The sequence below is a fragment of the Lepisosteus oculatus genome, chromosome 13 (assembly GCF_040954835.1).
Source record: "Lepisosteus oculatus isolate fLepOcu1 chromosome 13, fLepOcu1.hap2, whole genome shotgun sequence".
In the NCBI taxonomy this organism is placed as follows: Eukaryota; Metazoa; Chordata; class Actinopteri; order Semionotiformes; family Lepisosteidae; genus Lepisosteus; species Lepisosteus oculatus.
Window position 1 is genome coordinate 3559471 of NC_090708.1, and position 15298 is coordinate 3574768.

At 35.5% G+C, this 15298-nt stretch overlaps 1 protein-coding gene across 1 annotated transcript; it reads right to left on the bottom strand.

Moving 5' to 3' along the window:
- Nucleotides 1–10218: 10218 nt before the first annotated feature.
- Nucleotides 10219–14461, bottom strand: LOC102689624 (extracellular calcium-sensing receptor-like). The gene is made up of 5 exons (XM_015360710.2): nt 14198–14461; nt 13133–13951; nt 12609–12836; nt 12185–12308; nt 10219–11484 (listed from the first exon to the last, which is right to left on the bottom strand). Exons 1-5 carry the CDS (start codon nt 14444–14446, stop codon nt 10580–10582), a joined length of 2325 nt encoding a protein of 774 aa, XP_015216196.2. The 5' UTR covers nt 14447–14461; the 3' UTR covers nt 10219–10579.
- Between the last annotated feature and the right edge of the window lie 837 nt (nt 14462–15298).

The window sequence follows — 15298 nt, forward strand, 5'->3', positions numbered from 1 at the left end:
CCGACTGATAGAACATATGTAGCATCTTACTACACACATTGAAGGACCTGAGCCTCCTCAAGAAGTAAAGTCGGCTCTGTCCCTTCTTGTAGATGACCTCGATGTTCTTAGACCATTCCAGTCTATCGTCGATGTGCACTCCCAGGTACTAATACGAGTCCACCATCTCCACGCCACTCCCATGGATGTAGACAGGAGTAGGTTTGACCTTTTTCCTCCTGAAATTTACCACCAGTTCCTTTGTCTTTGTTACATTCAGTTCCAATGTAATTAGCAGGGGTGGAATAAAGGGTGAGTCAGTCTTGACTGGGCCCTGGGGTGAATTGTAAAGGCAGTTTTGAAAGGATTTCCTGTTTTCTAATGTTAAGCCACATCCCATAATCCTACAGGTAATACAGTCGGTATCTCTTTAGCCAGAATAAAATTATTGCTTTATTCTCATATGTATTTGATTTTAAATAACAAAAAGCAATGTTAATGCATGATCCCAAATAATAATGAGAATGGGAGTTTATACACATTTTGTGTTGCTCATTACAAAATGTTTGTATTTTGATATTTTATTTGTTATGCACTGCCCAGTTCCATATTGTACTGAAGGTACCCTATTGCTCAATATGCAATAGGGGATCCTTAGGTCAGAAGGCTATCTCAGACCTTTAGTACTTTCAATCTCAGCTGTGTTTTTAGATCAGAATTAAACATTGAAACTCAAATACTTCATTAAACAATTGGAGAGACTGTCTCTGGTTGAAAAAAATGCTGCAATTATGATGCCATGAGCCAATTAGATGCCATTATTGATTAAAACAATAGCAGCTTCAGCATTGTACAGTGTTTTTTACAGTAAGTGTAATCACTCCATTCCAATGATTTACTGTTTTGTGGAATCTCAAATGATATATGCACACTTTTTAAAGCCCCTTTTCATATGGCAAACCTAATTCAATTTAGGTGCACATATTTTGAGAAGTCACACAATTAATAATTATAATTCCTTACACTTATCTGTGTATCACAATTATGGTTACTGACAGTACGTCAGTAAGGTGCCGCAGACAGCTAGTTAGTGAATTGTAAGCAAAAATTTAACCAGGAATATCAAGCAGCTATAGAAATTCGATAGAAAGACACACATGAAAGGAAGGGTACTGAATAACAAGTGGGAAGTGTATCTTAGCACCTTGCAAGTATATAAATCATTTTTGACTCATCAAAATGGGACATAACTGGATATTACTTACAGTATGCAAGCAGAAAGATTTTTTAAGCATCTGTATTAACTTTCTTCATAATTTTCATCTTACAGTATTATTTTCTGAATTATCTGACTGGCTTGCTTTCCCCTGCAGATGTTACATTTTTAAAAATGAGCTTTGTGACAATCCGGACACAGAGTCTTTGAAAATGTTTATTTTTATTTCATTAAATGATGACAAAGATGAAAAAGCTTTGCAAATGTTTAACAAAAAAAGGTTCTAGACGCACATTAGGTCAGCGTGTTGCATGATATAGAAAGTTAATTATAATGACAGTCAGCAGCAGTACGGAGCAGTGTTTAGGGTTGTAGACTCCTCCCCAGATCTTGGGTGACTTCAGGTCATGGGCAGTGATGTTGCAGGTGTCACCTCATGAAAGGTATTTTATCCAATCTCAGCAACATTATTAGTTCTAAAATCTGTATTTATAAAGATATCTGAGAAAGACTATTAAGTTATTTTGGATACAGGAAAATTAAGAAATAATAAATTAATAATCATAATAACCATAATAAGCAGTAGTAAAGTTAATTTTTGTTTTCTTAATTTCTCAGATATCAGATATATTTATCCTTTACAGATCTATAATTAAGGCTTAGCAAGAGACACTACAGTATATATTTTGAATCTTACATGATGAATGAGTCATGGGTGGATTTTGTAATGAAATCACAAGCTTATTATTTCTTATCATTTTGATGAAGCATAGGGTGTCTATGTGTAGCACATACAGTACAGTACAGCAGGGAGGCAGATAAGATTTAAAAAGTAAAAGCACGCTGTCTGTATTCCTTATTTGACTTTGGGAAACCACAGGAAAACCCTAATAACATAAACATTAACTTCACAGGGACATTTATGAATGAAATAGCTGTTTGGTGCAAAAAAGAGGGAAACGAATTCAGGTAAATGTGCTGTGATTGTACATCACAATCACAATGGATAGGCTAGGTCTTGTCTGTGCTGTATAAAGTATATAGCACAATATGTTCTTTGAATTGTTTATTCTCTTTTTTTTTATTACTCATTGGTTTCTCTTAAATAAAACTGAACCCATAGATAACATGTATGCAATTTGTCATTATTGTTCAGCCTATAATTTTAGTGTTTTTTGTAAAACTAATACACTGTTAGTAATCATTGTTTGCAAATAAACGTTCATGTAAAATATTTAGAGAAAATCATATGAACAAAACTTAACTGCTTAATTGTGAGAACACTTTTTTTTGCAGTCTCATGTTATTTTCTTAAAAATTTTCACAGTTTGAAGTGATGTAATGTAATATTTGGGGACAAACGTAAAGATAAACAAACCAGAACCTGATGCTAAAATAGCAAATATTTCCACAGCTACTCTGAACTTCCTAGACAGCGTGATATAAGCTGGAATAAAGGTGATCCAGACAGCACAGAATATGAGCATGCTGAATGTAATGAATTTGGCTTCATTGAAGTTATCAGGCAGCTTCCGAGCCAGGAAAGCGAGCACAAAGCACATAGCAGAGAGGAATCCTATATACCCCAACACAGCACAGAATGCACCTGCAGATCCCAGCTCACACTCTAGAATGATTCTATCTTTATAATATTTCATATTTTGCTTTGTGAAAGGAGGAGAAAGAATCAGCCATACGGTGCATATTAAAGCCTGTACTAGTGTGAAAGCAAGAACACTTAACTTTTGCTGTTTGGGCCCAAACCATTTCATAATGTTATTGCCTGGCAGTGTAGCCCTAAAGGCCATTAACACCACTATTGTTTTCCCCAGAACACAAGAGATGCACAGGGCAAATGTGATCCCAAATGCTGTGTGGCGCAACATACAGGACCAGTCAGAGGGCTGGCCAATGAAAGTAAGTGAACAGAGGAAACACAGTGTCAATGACAAGAGCAGAAGGAAACTCAGTTCAGAGTTATTGGTTGTTGTGAGTGGAGTTTCTCTATAACAATAAAACATAATACCTGTGCCTACGGTAAAGCAAGCACCTGTTAACAAAAATAACATCAACGATATTCCAATTAATTCTCCAATGGACAAAAATTCAGTCTCCTTTAAGATCAGCTCAGCTCCATTTTCATTGGACCAGTATTCAAATGCACATTTCATGCAGTCAATGGAATCTGTTTTTTAAAGGGAACAAAATGAAATTGCATTTTAGTGATGTACGCTATAACTTATTCTATGATTTATATAATTTCTATGCATCATTGCTTAATGTTTAACTATGAATAATATGTATTCGTATATATTTGGTCATTTAAAGAAACTAATGTTACATATAGAACTTTTGGATCTTATAGGATCACTTATAACTATTACTGTAGCATAAACCTGTACTGTATTTATCTAACTTAACAAAAAAGTTTACTATGAATTTACTTACACTTGTAAAAACACTTTTAAGTCAATAATTTGTAATAAATGTTAAATTGTTCTTTTATGTTTTTGAACAGTATTCTACATATGAAAAGAAAGAAATATTGATTTGTAGATTATATTGTTTTGTAATACCTGCTGGGAGAGATTCAGTGCATGGCATACAGTGTGAGCAGCAGTCAGGCTTTCCTCTCTGAACATCATTACCCGTGCCTGGGAGACTGCACACTGACACAGGCACCTTTAAATCAGTGAACGATGATGATAGTGACATTGAAGCATTTGTATTCCTGAGAGAAATGTTCATGTAATTTATTTTTATCATGAAAAGATATGCAACAACCTGTTGATAAAATCATGATTAATATGTATGTTCAATTTAATTTTGTACACAAATAAGTCTTTACTGTGAAGATGAAATGTTTAAAATATTGTTCACTGTTTCTTTACTATATTTCGTCATAAAACATGATTTATTGTGGTTCCTACATTTAATATGAGAAGAGAAAATCATACCTTATCCCAGTCACCCCCACAAATGATGTTAACATTATTTATAATGCACTGTTGTCCTTTTGGTAGAGATGTGTCGTGGTAAATAACATTGACAAATTCAGTGCTGTCGTCTACATTTCTTTGTAAGTTTATTAATTCATATATCGCTGGCGGGTCTCTGCTGCTGTTGAAAAATACTCTTTCTCCATTTTCGGCTATGAAATTCATTATCCATAGATAATGTAACACCTGAAAAGGGCATATTGCACAGTAAGAGTAAACCAGCACTGTAATAAGTGAGTAGGGAGGTTTGCTGAATCAGTAACGCTGTTGATACAGTACACAAATATTTACAATATAAACAGTCACGTAAAGGAGCAGGAATCTGGACAAATTTGTTCCCAACAACACAATTTTTATTTAAAAGGGTTTAGTATACATAAATCAAGTATGTTTTTTACGTAAATTTTTCAGTACCTTGAAATATGTTTCAAAATACTAATTTAGTAACTTATTATGAAGTAAACACACCAGTAGTATTAGTATTGTTTCTTACCTGCCATGGTTTTGTATTTGTCTTGTTTTTGCAGTCTTCACTAACGAGAGGAGCATGTGCATCCTCGCATTCACACAGACAGCACTGCTCAGTTACCACTGAGTTCAGGGCGTTGTGTACTCTTTTGTAGTGGCTCCGCTCAGGAACTTCAATAGATTGGTCATCCATGTCTCTTAAATGTTCAGATTCAATGCATGTCATTTTCTTTTCATGTACCACACTGTGAGTTGTCAAAGGATGATTAAGCACAGTTCCCCATGACTCCCTCAAAAACTGGCTTCTAAATGAACTGGTAGAATCCTGTAAAATCTTGCTGACTGCAAAGTTGATCATGCCAGTGAGAATTTTGTAATTCCCGTCATTTGCACCAGGACTTTCCATAACTCCTGTTTTGTTGCCAGTTCTATTTTGTCGAAGTTTTTTCTCGACCAGAACATTAATTTCAATGTGGGACATGAAGGCTACAATGACTTTGGAGGTGGAGTGCTTTATAATGTTCACTATTCTGAGCAGCTTGTGGTGGGGCCCTGTCCTGAGAAATGCCTCTGAATACTCAACACACACTCCCTCCTCTTGGGCAGCCTGTACGAATGTTGCTATCCCACTGTTCCCATAGTAATTGTCACCACTGACTGCCCCAACCCAGGTCCATCCGAAGTGCTTGACAAGCTGCGCCAGGGCTCTGCTCTGATAATAGTCGCTAGGGATGGTTCTGAAGAATGAAGGGAACTCCTTTCTGTTGCTCAGGCAAGCACAGGTAGCAAAGTGACTGATCTGTGTGGAAAGGAAGTATAATGCAAAGCACTGTAAAAGATTGTGTAAATATAAATTATATAGAACTAGCAATTTAGTTTTAATATACATATACAGTATACAGTAATTGTTACTTTAATGTTTAAAGTCTATATAAAGATCAAAGTTGTTTTATTACCTAAATTAAGTTTAAGAAAATCCTTTGAATGTCTTAGAATGCTTACTTCTTGTGATTCTTAATTCTTGTAATGCACTATACAGTACATGTACAGTAGGTCAGTTACTGTAAAAACAATGAGTGTTTCTTACCACTGGTATTTGAAACCATCCAGTTATTCTGGCCAGTCCAGTTGCCAGGGTGAATCCAGAGTGGTCAATGATAGCCTGGACTGGTTTAGAACAGGACCTGTTGTTGGATGTTTCTTCCAGTCTATTCATCAGAGCCATTAAAGCTCTCAGTATGTTCATGTCACCACAGCTGTTATAGATCGTATAGCCAAGGGAAACCTCCGGGAGAATTTCTGTGTTTTTATTTATTTCTTCTATTGCAAAGATCATTGTCTGAGCAAACCGAAGTTCTCTGAAATTCAAACTGAAGACAGAAGTTTGATTGAATTACTGTATGTGTGTAATACTGTATAACAAAATGTGTGCATACCGTATCAAAATCACATAATTCCTGGATAAAATATTTCTATTGCCAGAACTGTTATTTTTTATTAATTCTATACCTTGGTATGTATCTTATGTAATAATACAGGAATAGGTTAAGGTTTAGTCCATGCTAAAAATGAGAAGAAAAGAAACATGAAGTTTCGGGTGTGGAGCCTTCTTCAGGTGTGACACAACCTTTACTTGTTCCTTTGCAGCCTACGCATGCTGACGCAGCTAGAGTACCCTCTTGTACTTCATGTAATAATATACATGTAAGATGCTAAATTAAAACACTTAGAGACGAGAGAGTATACAGGCAAACTGTTTATGGTATTCTGCTAGACAATATAGCAAAACGTATTGCTGATAAATAGCGCTATGTATAAATTAAGTCTAATGATGCTATAATACTGTATATATGAACATACTTACTGCTTCTTAGCTGGAGGAACAGGTATTATTTCAAAGGTGCATGGTTCGCAGTCCAGCCCAATGTGAAATCTGCATAGTCCTCCAATAATGCCTTCCTCATGGTTTGATAACTCGGGTAGTTCTTCTTTGTCCTGCAGCCTGCAGACTGGCTCCTCTGCTCTTATCAGCAGTGCGATCAGAACTACGGCAGGAAGCAGCATTTCAGAGTAGCCTAACCCTTTCAATGACACAACGCTGTGCTTTTTGCCATTATATAGCATCACGGGTATTGTAGGTGCTTATGTTTCTTAACTATTTTCTTCAAATCGATGAGTCTCCAAGGTGAATTGAATGTTGGAAGGTGCCTCCAGAGAACAGCCGAATTACAATCCACTGAACCATGGAGGATATGCGTGCTATTCTTGTTATTTCGAAGTTGTTGTTTTTTAATTTATTTAATTTCCCAGTTGATTTTAAAATGTGAACTAACATGTGCTAGCTGTATCATGTTCTTTGAACTAGTAGGCCGTGGTCTTAATTGCAATTATCATGTAACTGTACACATTGCACTTTCAAAAGATAGACCTTTCTGTGGAAATGTTCATCATCACATATGGGTAAAATATATGTTTTATCAACATGGGGTACTGTATGAATTTGATTCATGACTCTTTTGCTGCCATGCTAAGGTTTATTCTTAAATGATGCATAGAATCATTATTGGATTTTGCATTTTGGCTGCTGAGCTTAGCTTTCAGTATATACAAGGCATTTCATTTCGGTTTTCAGTCCAAACAAAATGCCGACTTTCTACTTTGTTCATCAGCTTGATAAAATATTCCACATCACTACATGAATCCATCTTTTTAGCAATTCACAGCTCAAGCAGTAGTACATCAAATATAACACTATGTATTGATTATTGTGAGTTAATTGTTATTCCTCTCTTTGCTGATAATGTCAGCCAACATTCAAAAGAGGAATATGACTTTTGGTAAAAGATGTTTGCTAAATCTGTTTGATTTTCCAGGAATAATATTGATTAGAGCCACGGGTAGGTTCTGCGCATGTAGCCTGGGGTTAGTTACAGGGCAAAGAGAAAGTACTAGGGTTGTGAAAGTTAAGGCCAGCTTCTCTTCTTTGCTCCAGGGGCCAGAAGTAGACTGAATTTTTCCACAATTATTACATAAACATAACTTGCCCATTTCTTAAAATATTTTTCAGTGAAAGTAACATATGTTTTACATTGTAGTAACTGCAGATTATGTTCTATTTTACAAAGCATTATGCAATTTTAATAACAACATTTATTTTATATAGGACACTGAATGTATGTAACAATCCTCCCACAATGCTTCAACTGTGAGATTTTTTAAAGCAGTGATTTCCATGGTGGTCAAAAGTAAAGGAGCTGAATCGGTTTTGCTCATATTACCCTAATTGAATATCAAATTTATGTGGAGCATATTTAAAGTATATTTTTCTGGCAAAAAAGCTTTTGAAGACATATAACCCAACTTTTTATTCTTCTCAATTATAAATAATAATGTAACTTCTGGAAGCTGAACAGTAGCCCAAAATGAAAGGCTAATTAATAAATATTCCCACTGCTAAAGTGATCTTCTAAGGGGAGCTGATAAATAAAAGGAAATATGCACAGAATATGAATGTAATTAATTTGCCCAGGAAAGTGAGCACATGGCAGAGAGGAATATATACCCTAGGACAGCACAAAATGCACCTGCAGATCCCAGATCACACTCCAGTATGACAGTTTTTTTATTTAGTTTGCAAAGATTTAATTTAAGTTAATTTGGAAAAAAAGAAGTGCCATCAATTCTGGAATCACTGTACTGCTCTCTTTCAAGCTGATACCTTTACCAGTTCTGCTTCTTTTTTATGTCATTCAAAAAGAGATTTTATGGCCATCTTTTACATTAGGCCATTAGAGATTTTTCTTGTTTGTTTTCTTGGTCTTGCTAACATTTTCAGCTATTGACCTTTCTGTACTTTGGTGGACTTCCAAATGTTTTTGCCACCTTTCTTTACATTTGTATAATTCTTGTATAATATTTTATTTTCTGAGTTTTTTATTGTTGTCCATTATGCTGTTTAGGCATAACAACTGTACATATTTCTCACCTTGTATCAAATACTGTCCTGTCTTGGAAACAATCTCTTAATTTTAAAGGTAACACAAAGTTCTGTAATTAGTGGAAAACATTTAGCCAATTTTAATTATATCTTGAACTGTATGTTTTGTAATAATGTTCAGCACAAAGAAATAGATTATTAATAGTTTCCACTTACTTGTTACTATATGATAGCCAAAACTTTGTAGAAAAAATTATCGTACAGTATATTTGTGAAATCAGCATTGATAATTTTGTTACAGGGCCTTTCTGGGTTGAAGAAATACAGTTGGAAAGCGGTTGTATGTAGGCATACATCTGATATATCATGGTAGAAGCGTGGCCTTCAGAAATAGTTTAATTTCTAATCCAGTCCAAAGCTTTGATATCGTGCACACTGATTCATTTGGAGATACTATTTTCAACGTGTCAGTGTTGGATAATACAGTTTTTCTCACATACTTTAACCATTAAATGTTAAATTGTATAAAGACATTACCATTAATTTAAAAACAAAACAAAATACAGATATTTATATTGTACTGTATATGTACTGCAAAAAGGTTCACAGATTCCCCCCAAAATCGCAAATAATTTAAATTTTAGTTTTTAAGAACAAAACATCAGTCCTAACATCAGCTAATTTTGACTACATGTTAAAACTGTATGTTTACTAAAAATGTTCAGGATAATGTGTCACAAGATTCTGAAACTTTGCTCTGTTTATTGCAGTTAAATTTAGCAGTTTATGTTAGTTAACAATCTAAGAAAGGTGTGGAGCTGTGATCTGGTTAGCAGATAGTCATGCTGTAATGTTGTATATACTATTGTACTGTATATATATTGTATATATTTAATAGAATATAGATATACTGTAGCTCACTGCCTATTTTATTATGTTGGTTTTGAAAAAGAAGAACCTGCAGGCCTTTGTGCCTTTCTTTTTCTTCTTTCTGCCTTTTTAGCGTATCAGGTGTATTTTTTCTGTATATTACCTCTCAAAGTCGTATTTTCATTTTTAAGGAAAAAGTTATATGGATTTTACTTCCTGTTTTCCTCTTCCTAATTTGCATTCTTTTTATTAGTATTATTAAATTAATTTGACGATCCCTCTGTTTTCCAATGGTTAGTTTCCTGTAGTTAAGGTTTTTTACCATATTCTGATGCTATTAGATAAATTTAACTATATTTTTATTTAATAAGATGGTTATCGTTAACTGAATGGTTTATATTTCTGAAACAAAACTCAAACACACTTCCATAATGATATAATCAGTACTGTAGTTGCTGTATTGTACAGTATAGTACAGAATATTAATAACAAATAAATAAAAGCAGTTGTAGTTGTAGAAAACCTTTTTTCTTCTTTATATTTTATACTTTTGGTATTAAGGGCCTGCAAAAGACTAGGTTATAAAAATTTGCCTTATACAAACCTAAGGAAGTCAGTATAGGAGGATTTATGTTAAATGACAGTATATCTACTGTATATGCAGCTTAAGGCAGAATTTTAAAAAGTCAAAAAAAAAAACCTATTGCCTTTATTTGAGATGAAAAAATATTCCACAATGAAACCAATCCTGTGATAAACCAGCTGTGTTTATTTTAGACCAGCAGCTTAATTGAATGAAGCCAGGGGAATTCCCTATGGTAAAGCAAAAAAAAAAAACACCTGCAAGGTAAACCTGCTCTAATCTCCACCAGCAGGTGGTAGGTTAGTTCATCAGTTAGGACTGATGTCTTACTGTTTTAAACATCATTGTTACTGTACAAGTCAGTTTTAACATTTAACAGGTATCTGAATCATTTGACAATCTTTAGATTGTGTACTGTATGTCAATTTGTATGAGGTAGGCAGCTTTAGGATGTTTACATTAGTTAATCTCATACATTAAGGAATAAAACCTTTAGTGAAATAATTTTAATAAAAGCCGCACTTTGATCACTTGGATATTTTACCCATTAAATGCTTTTTTGTATTTTTCTCAGGATAGAGTAATATAACATAACATTTTGGTATAAAAATACAGAACAGCAAACCATAACTAGAAGCTAAAATAGCAAATATTTCCACAGCTACTGTGAACTTCCCAGGGGAGCTGATATAAGCTGGGATAAAGGTGATCCAGACAGCACAGAATATGAGCATGCTGAATGTAATGAATTTGGCTTCATTGAAGTTATCAGGCAGATTTCGAGCCAGGAAAGCGAGCACAAAGCACATGGCAGAGAGGAATCCTATATACCCTAACACAGCCCAGAATGCACCTGCAGATCCCAGGTCACACTCCAGAATTATTTTTTCTCTGTAGTATTTCATGTTCCTATTTGGAAAAGGAGGTGATATTGTTAACCAAAGAACACAAATTAAGACCTGCACAAGTGTGAAACCCAGAACACTTAACCGCTGCTGTGTGGGACCAAACCATTTCATAATGTTATTGCCTGGCTGTGTAGCCCTAAAGGCCATTAACACCACTATTGTTTTCCCCAGAACACAAGAGATGCACAGGACAAATGTGATCCCAAATGCGGTGTGGCGCAACATACAGGACCAGTCAGAGGGCTGGCCGATGAAAGTAAGTGAACAGAGGAAACACAGTGTCAATGAAAAGAGCAGAAGGAAACTCAGTTCAGAGTTATTGGCTCTTACAAGTGGAGTGTCTCTGTAACAATAAAATATTATAACTGTAATTATTGTAAGGCAAGTGCCTGTTATTGAAAACAACACCAACAATATTCCCATTGTTTCTCTGTACGACAAGAATTCTGGCTCATTATAGATGCATTCATCCCTTTTAGCATTGGACCAGTATTCAAGAGGACACTTCACACAGCCAATCGAATCTGGATTAAAAACAAAGTTTTAGTTAGTGAACTTTTCAATGTATACATGAGTATTTAATTTATTCTGGTATATACAATGGTTTTCTCTGTGCACAATTTTTAATTTTGTGTGTACGGTATTATAAGCAAGTGTGGGCTAGTATTTCAGCATTTAAAGTAAAAAGGAGTAGTGTTAAAGATTTGTGGTTGTATGATTCTACAGTATATACAAATCTTTATTCTTTTATATGTAAATATACTGCCTTGTAAACAGAATTCATATAGCCATTTTGTTTACTTGTTCTGCACAGAAGAGAAATGGTATTTCTTTCCACACTTAATTAATAATTGTCAGTGGTATAACTGAGAACATAAAGTAACAATAGATATTTTAAGGACATTTTTTAATTATATTCAAAAAAGAGCTGAGGTTCCAGTGATGTATGAAAGATTAGTCTCAGAAATATTTACAGTAAGAGCAATTATAATAACAGTTTATGCATACAATATACACGAGAACTCTAAGAATGAATAATACATTCATATACAGTTTTAATTCCTATAGTACTTGTGAGAAGTGCATTTACTGTATGTCTACAGTATATTGTGTAAAAAGCATTGAAAAGTTCTCTTGTTTTCCTTGAATAATTATCATTTAGAATTTAGAAGAAGATGAAAATGAAACTTGTTTAGAAGTGATGAAAACGTATATTATGTTTACCCGTTATGTTGCTGACCTCTCCTTCAGCACATGGTACACAGTCAAAGCAGCAGACAGGCCTTCCCTTCTGAACAGCCTTCCGAGTGCCTGGAGGACAGCTCTCACTGCACACTGACACAGGCACCTTGAAATGAGAATTTATTAAAAATAGTAAAATGTTTTTCCATGCTTAAAAATAAGTGTCTCATGCACAGGCATATAAAGATGCCTGGAAATAAAACAGTGATATGGTGATGTATTTTTTTTTACTAAGTCTAGGCTCATTCTTTAATTAGCAGATGAAGGGCTTGAAATAGTTTCCATTAATTCATTCATTAATTTATTCATTGTTTTTCCATTCAATTTATGCAAAAACACACTTTTAACATAATATGGAAAATATCTATGACAAATCACATTTGATGTTAGAGGAAAAAAATCTCACCTTATCCCAGCCACCTCCCCAAACGATATTAACATTGTTCATTATGAACTGTTGTCCTTTTGGCCGAGATGTGTCATAGTAACCAATAGTGACAAATTCGGTGTGTCCTTCTGCATTGCTTTGTAAGTTTATTAACTCATACCTTGCTGGTGGGTCTCCATTATAGTCAAAAAACACTCTCTCTCCATATGTAGTTGTAAAATTCACTGTTTGCAGGTAATGCAACACCTGAAACAACAGTTTATCACTGATGAAATGCAGTTACAGACCTGTATAATCATTCAGCGTGTTTGCCTCTAGACTTAGTGTATTCACTATCCTTACAAAATTATGGTTGTTGCCAGCACTGTAGCAGTCAAAGTGGAGAATTTCACAGATATTGCAGAAAGACATTTAGCAAAGTGTTATGCGAGATTATTTCACAAGTATTCCGGAACCAAATTATTTGCCACAAATTATGATTTAAAAAGATCTAATTTTATATCTTAAAGCAATTGTGAACTGCCATAGCTGATATTTCTTACCTGCCACGGCTGTATCTGTGTCCTACTTGCACAGGTGTTGTTGGTGAAGGGACCGTGGCTGTCTTCACACACATACAGGCTGTGCAGGGCGTGTGCCACAGCGTACACAGCTTTGTAGACGTTATTGGAGAATCTCAGCTCAGACATACCAGTCAGCTGGTTGTCCACGTCTCTTAGGTCTTCAGACCCATTGCATGGCTTTTTATTCTCATACTCCATGCCATGGATTGAAAAAGTGCAGTTAAAAACAGTTTCCCAAAATTCCCTCAGAAATGCTCCGCTAGAAGACTGAGTGGGATGGAGATCCTGTAAAAAGTCATTCAGACCTGGGATTTCTGTCTTGCTGACTGCAAAGCCCATTGCACCCCTGAGAAGCTTATAGCCTCCCCCTGCTACAACAGAATTCTCTGTGATCCAGGCATCACTGCCTATCCACTGCACACCTGTGATATTTTGGCGAAGCATTTCCTCGACCAGAACGTTAATTTCAATGTGGGACATGAAGGCTACAATGACTTTGGAGGTGGAGTGCTTTATAATGTTCACTATTCTGAGCAGCTTGTGGTGGGGCCCTGTCCTGAGAAATGCCTCTGAATACTCAACACACACTCCCTCCTCTTGGGCAGCCTGTACGAATGTTGCCATCCCACTGTTCCCATAATCATTGTCACCACTGACTGCCCCGACCCAGGTCCATCCGAAGTGCTTGACGAGCTGCGCCAGGGCTCTGCTCTGATAATAGTCACTGGGGATGGTTCTGAAGAATGAAGGGAACTCCTTTCTGTTGCTCAGGCAAGCACAGGTAGCAAAGTGACTGATCTATGTGGAAAGGAAGTATGCAAAGCACTGTAAAATTTGACATGTAAACTTACTACACTAGTTAATTTAAATGGACAAATAATTGTTACTTTAATGATTACAGCTCAGCATAACAGAATTCTGGTGATTGTCTTTCCCAAATTGAATTTGAGACAATTATTTGATTTTCTTAGGATGCTTTGTTCTTGTGACAGTTAATTCCTGTAATGCACTATTGGTGAGGTAAAAACAATGAGTGTTTCTTACCACTGGTATCTGAAACCGTCCAGTAATTCTTGCAAATCCAATTGTCGGCGTGGATCCAGAGTGCCCAATTATAGCCTGGACTGGTTTAGAACAGGACCTGTTGCTGGCTGTTTCTTCTAGTCCACTCATCAGGGCCATTGCAGCTCTTAGTATGTTCATAGAACCGCAGTCATTATAAATCTTATAGCCAAGGGAAACCTCTGGGAGAATTTCTGTGTTTTTATTTATTTCTTCTATTGTGAAGATCATTGTCTGAGCAAATCGAAATTCTCTGAAATTTAAGCTGAAGAAGTTTAATCAGTTATAGCAATCATTATGCAGTTTCTTCATAGTACAGTAATCTTAAGATTGCATTAGCGGTAAGCTGTGACCTGATAGATACTGTAGATGCAATGGTGAAATACAAACAATTCCTCAAATAAAACTCAAGTACAGGCATTAGGACAGAATGTGAACATCAATTTTCAGCACTGTACTTACTTTTTGCATTGTGAAGGTTGTGGCTTTGTCTCAAAGGAGTAAAGTTCACTGTCTATCCCAGTACGGAATGAAAATATTCCTCCAATAATGATATCACCATCTTTAGATAGCTCGGGTAGTTTTTCTCTGTCCTGCAGCCTGCAGACTGGCTCCTCTGCACTTATCAGCAGTGCAACCAGTACTATGTTCAGAAGCAGCATTTCAGAGTTGCCTAATAGCTCAGTGACAAATTAATTCATTTTCTTGCTGTTATATAGTATCTTGCGTATCTCAGGTGCTTAGGAGAAGTTCTTACTCGTATTAAACTGCTGATTCTCTAAGGTAAATCAAATGTTGGAAGGTGCCTCTAGAGAAAGAGCAGTCAAATAACAACCAACAGAGGTCTGAGCCACTGAGATTATTTTTTTATAACCCGAATTTGTTTTTTTAAACATTTTCCAGCTGATTATAAACGTGATGTTAGTTTGAAAGGCTGTTTTCAATGTTGGCTATTCAGTCATGTGTTTCTAAGGTTTATGTTGCTAAGTTGCAATGTCACAGACAGAGGTTGTTAGATAGGAGAAAAGAGTGTATTGGCACACTGACAAGACCAAAACAAAGGTCTCAACTATGGAGCCTCCT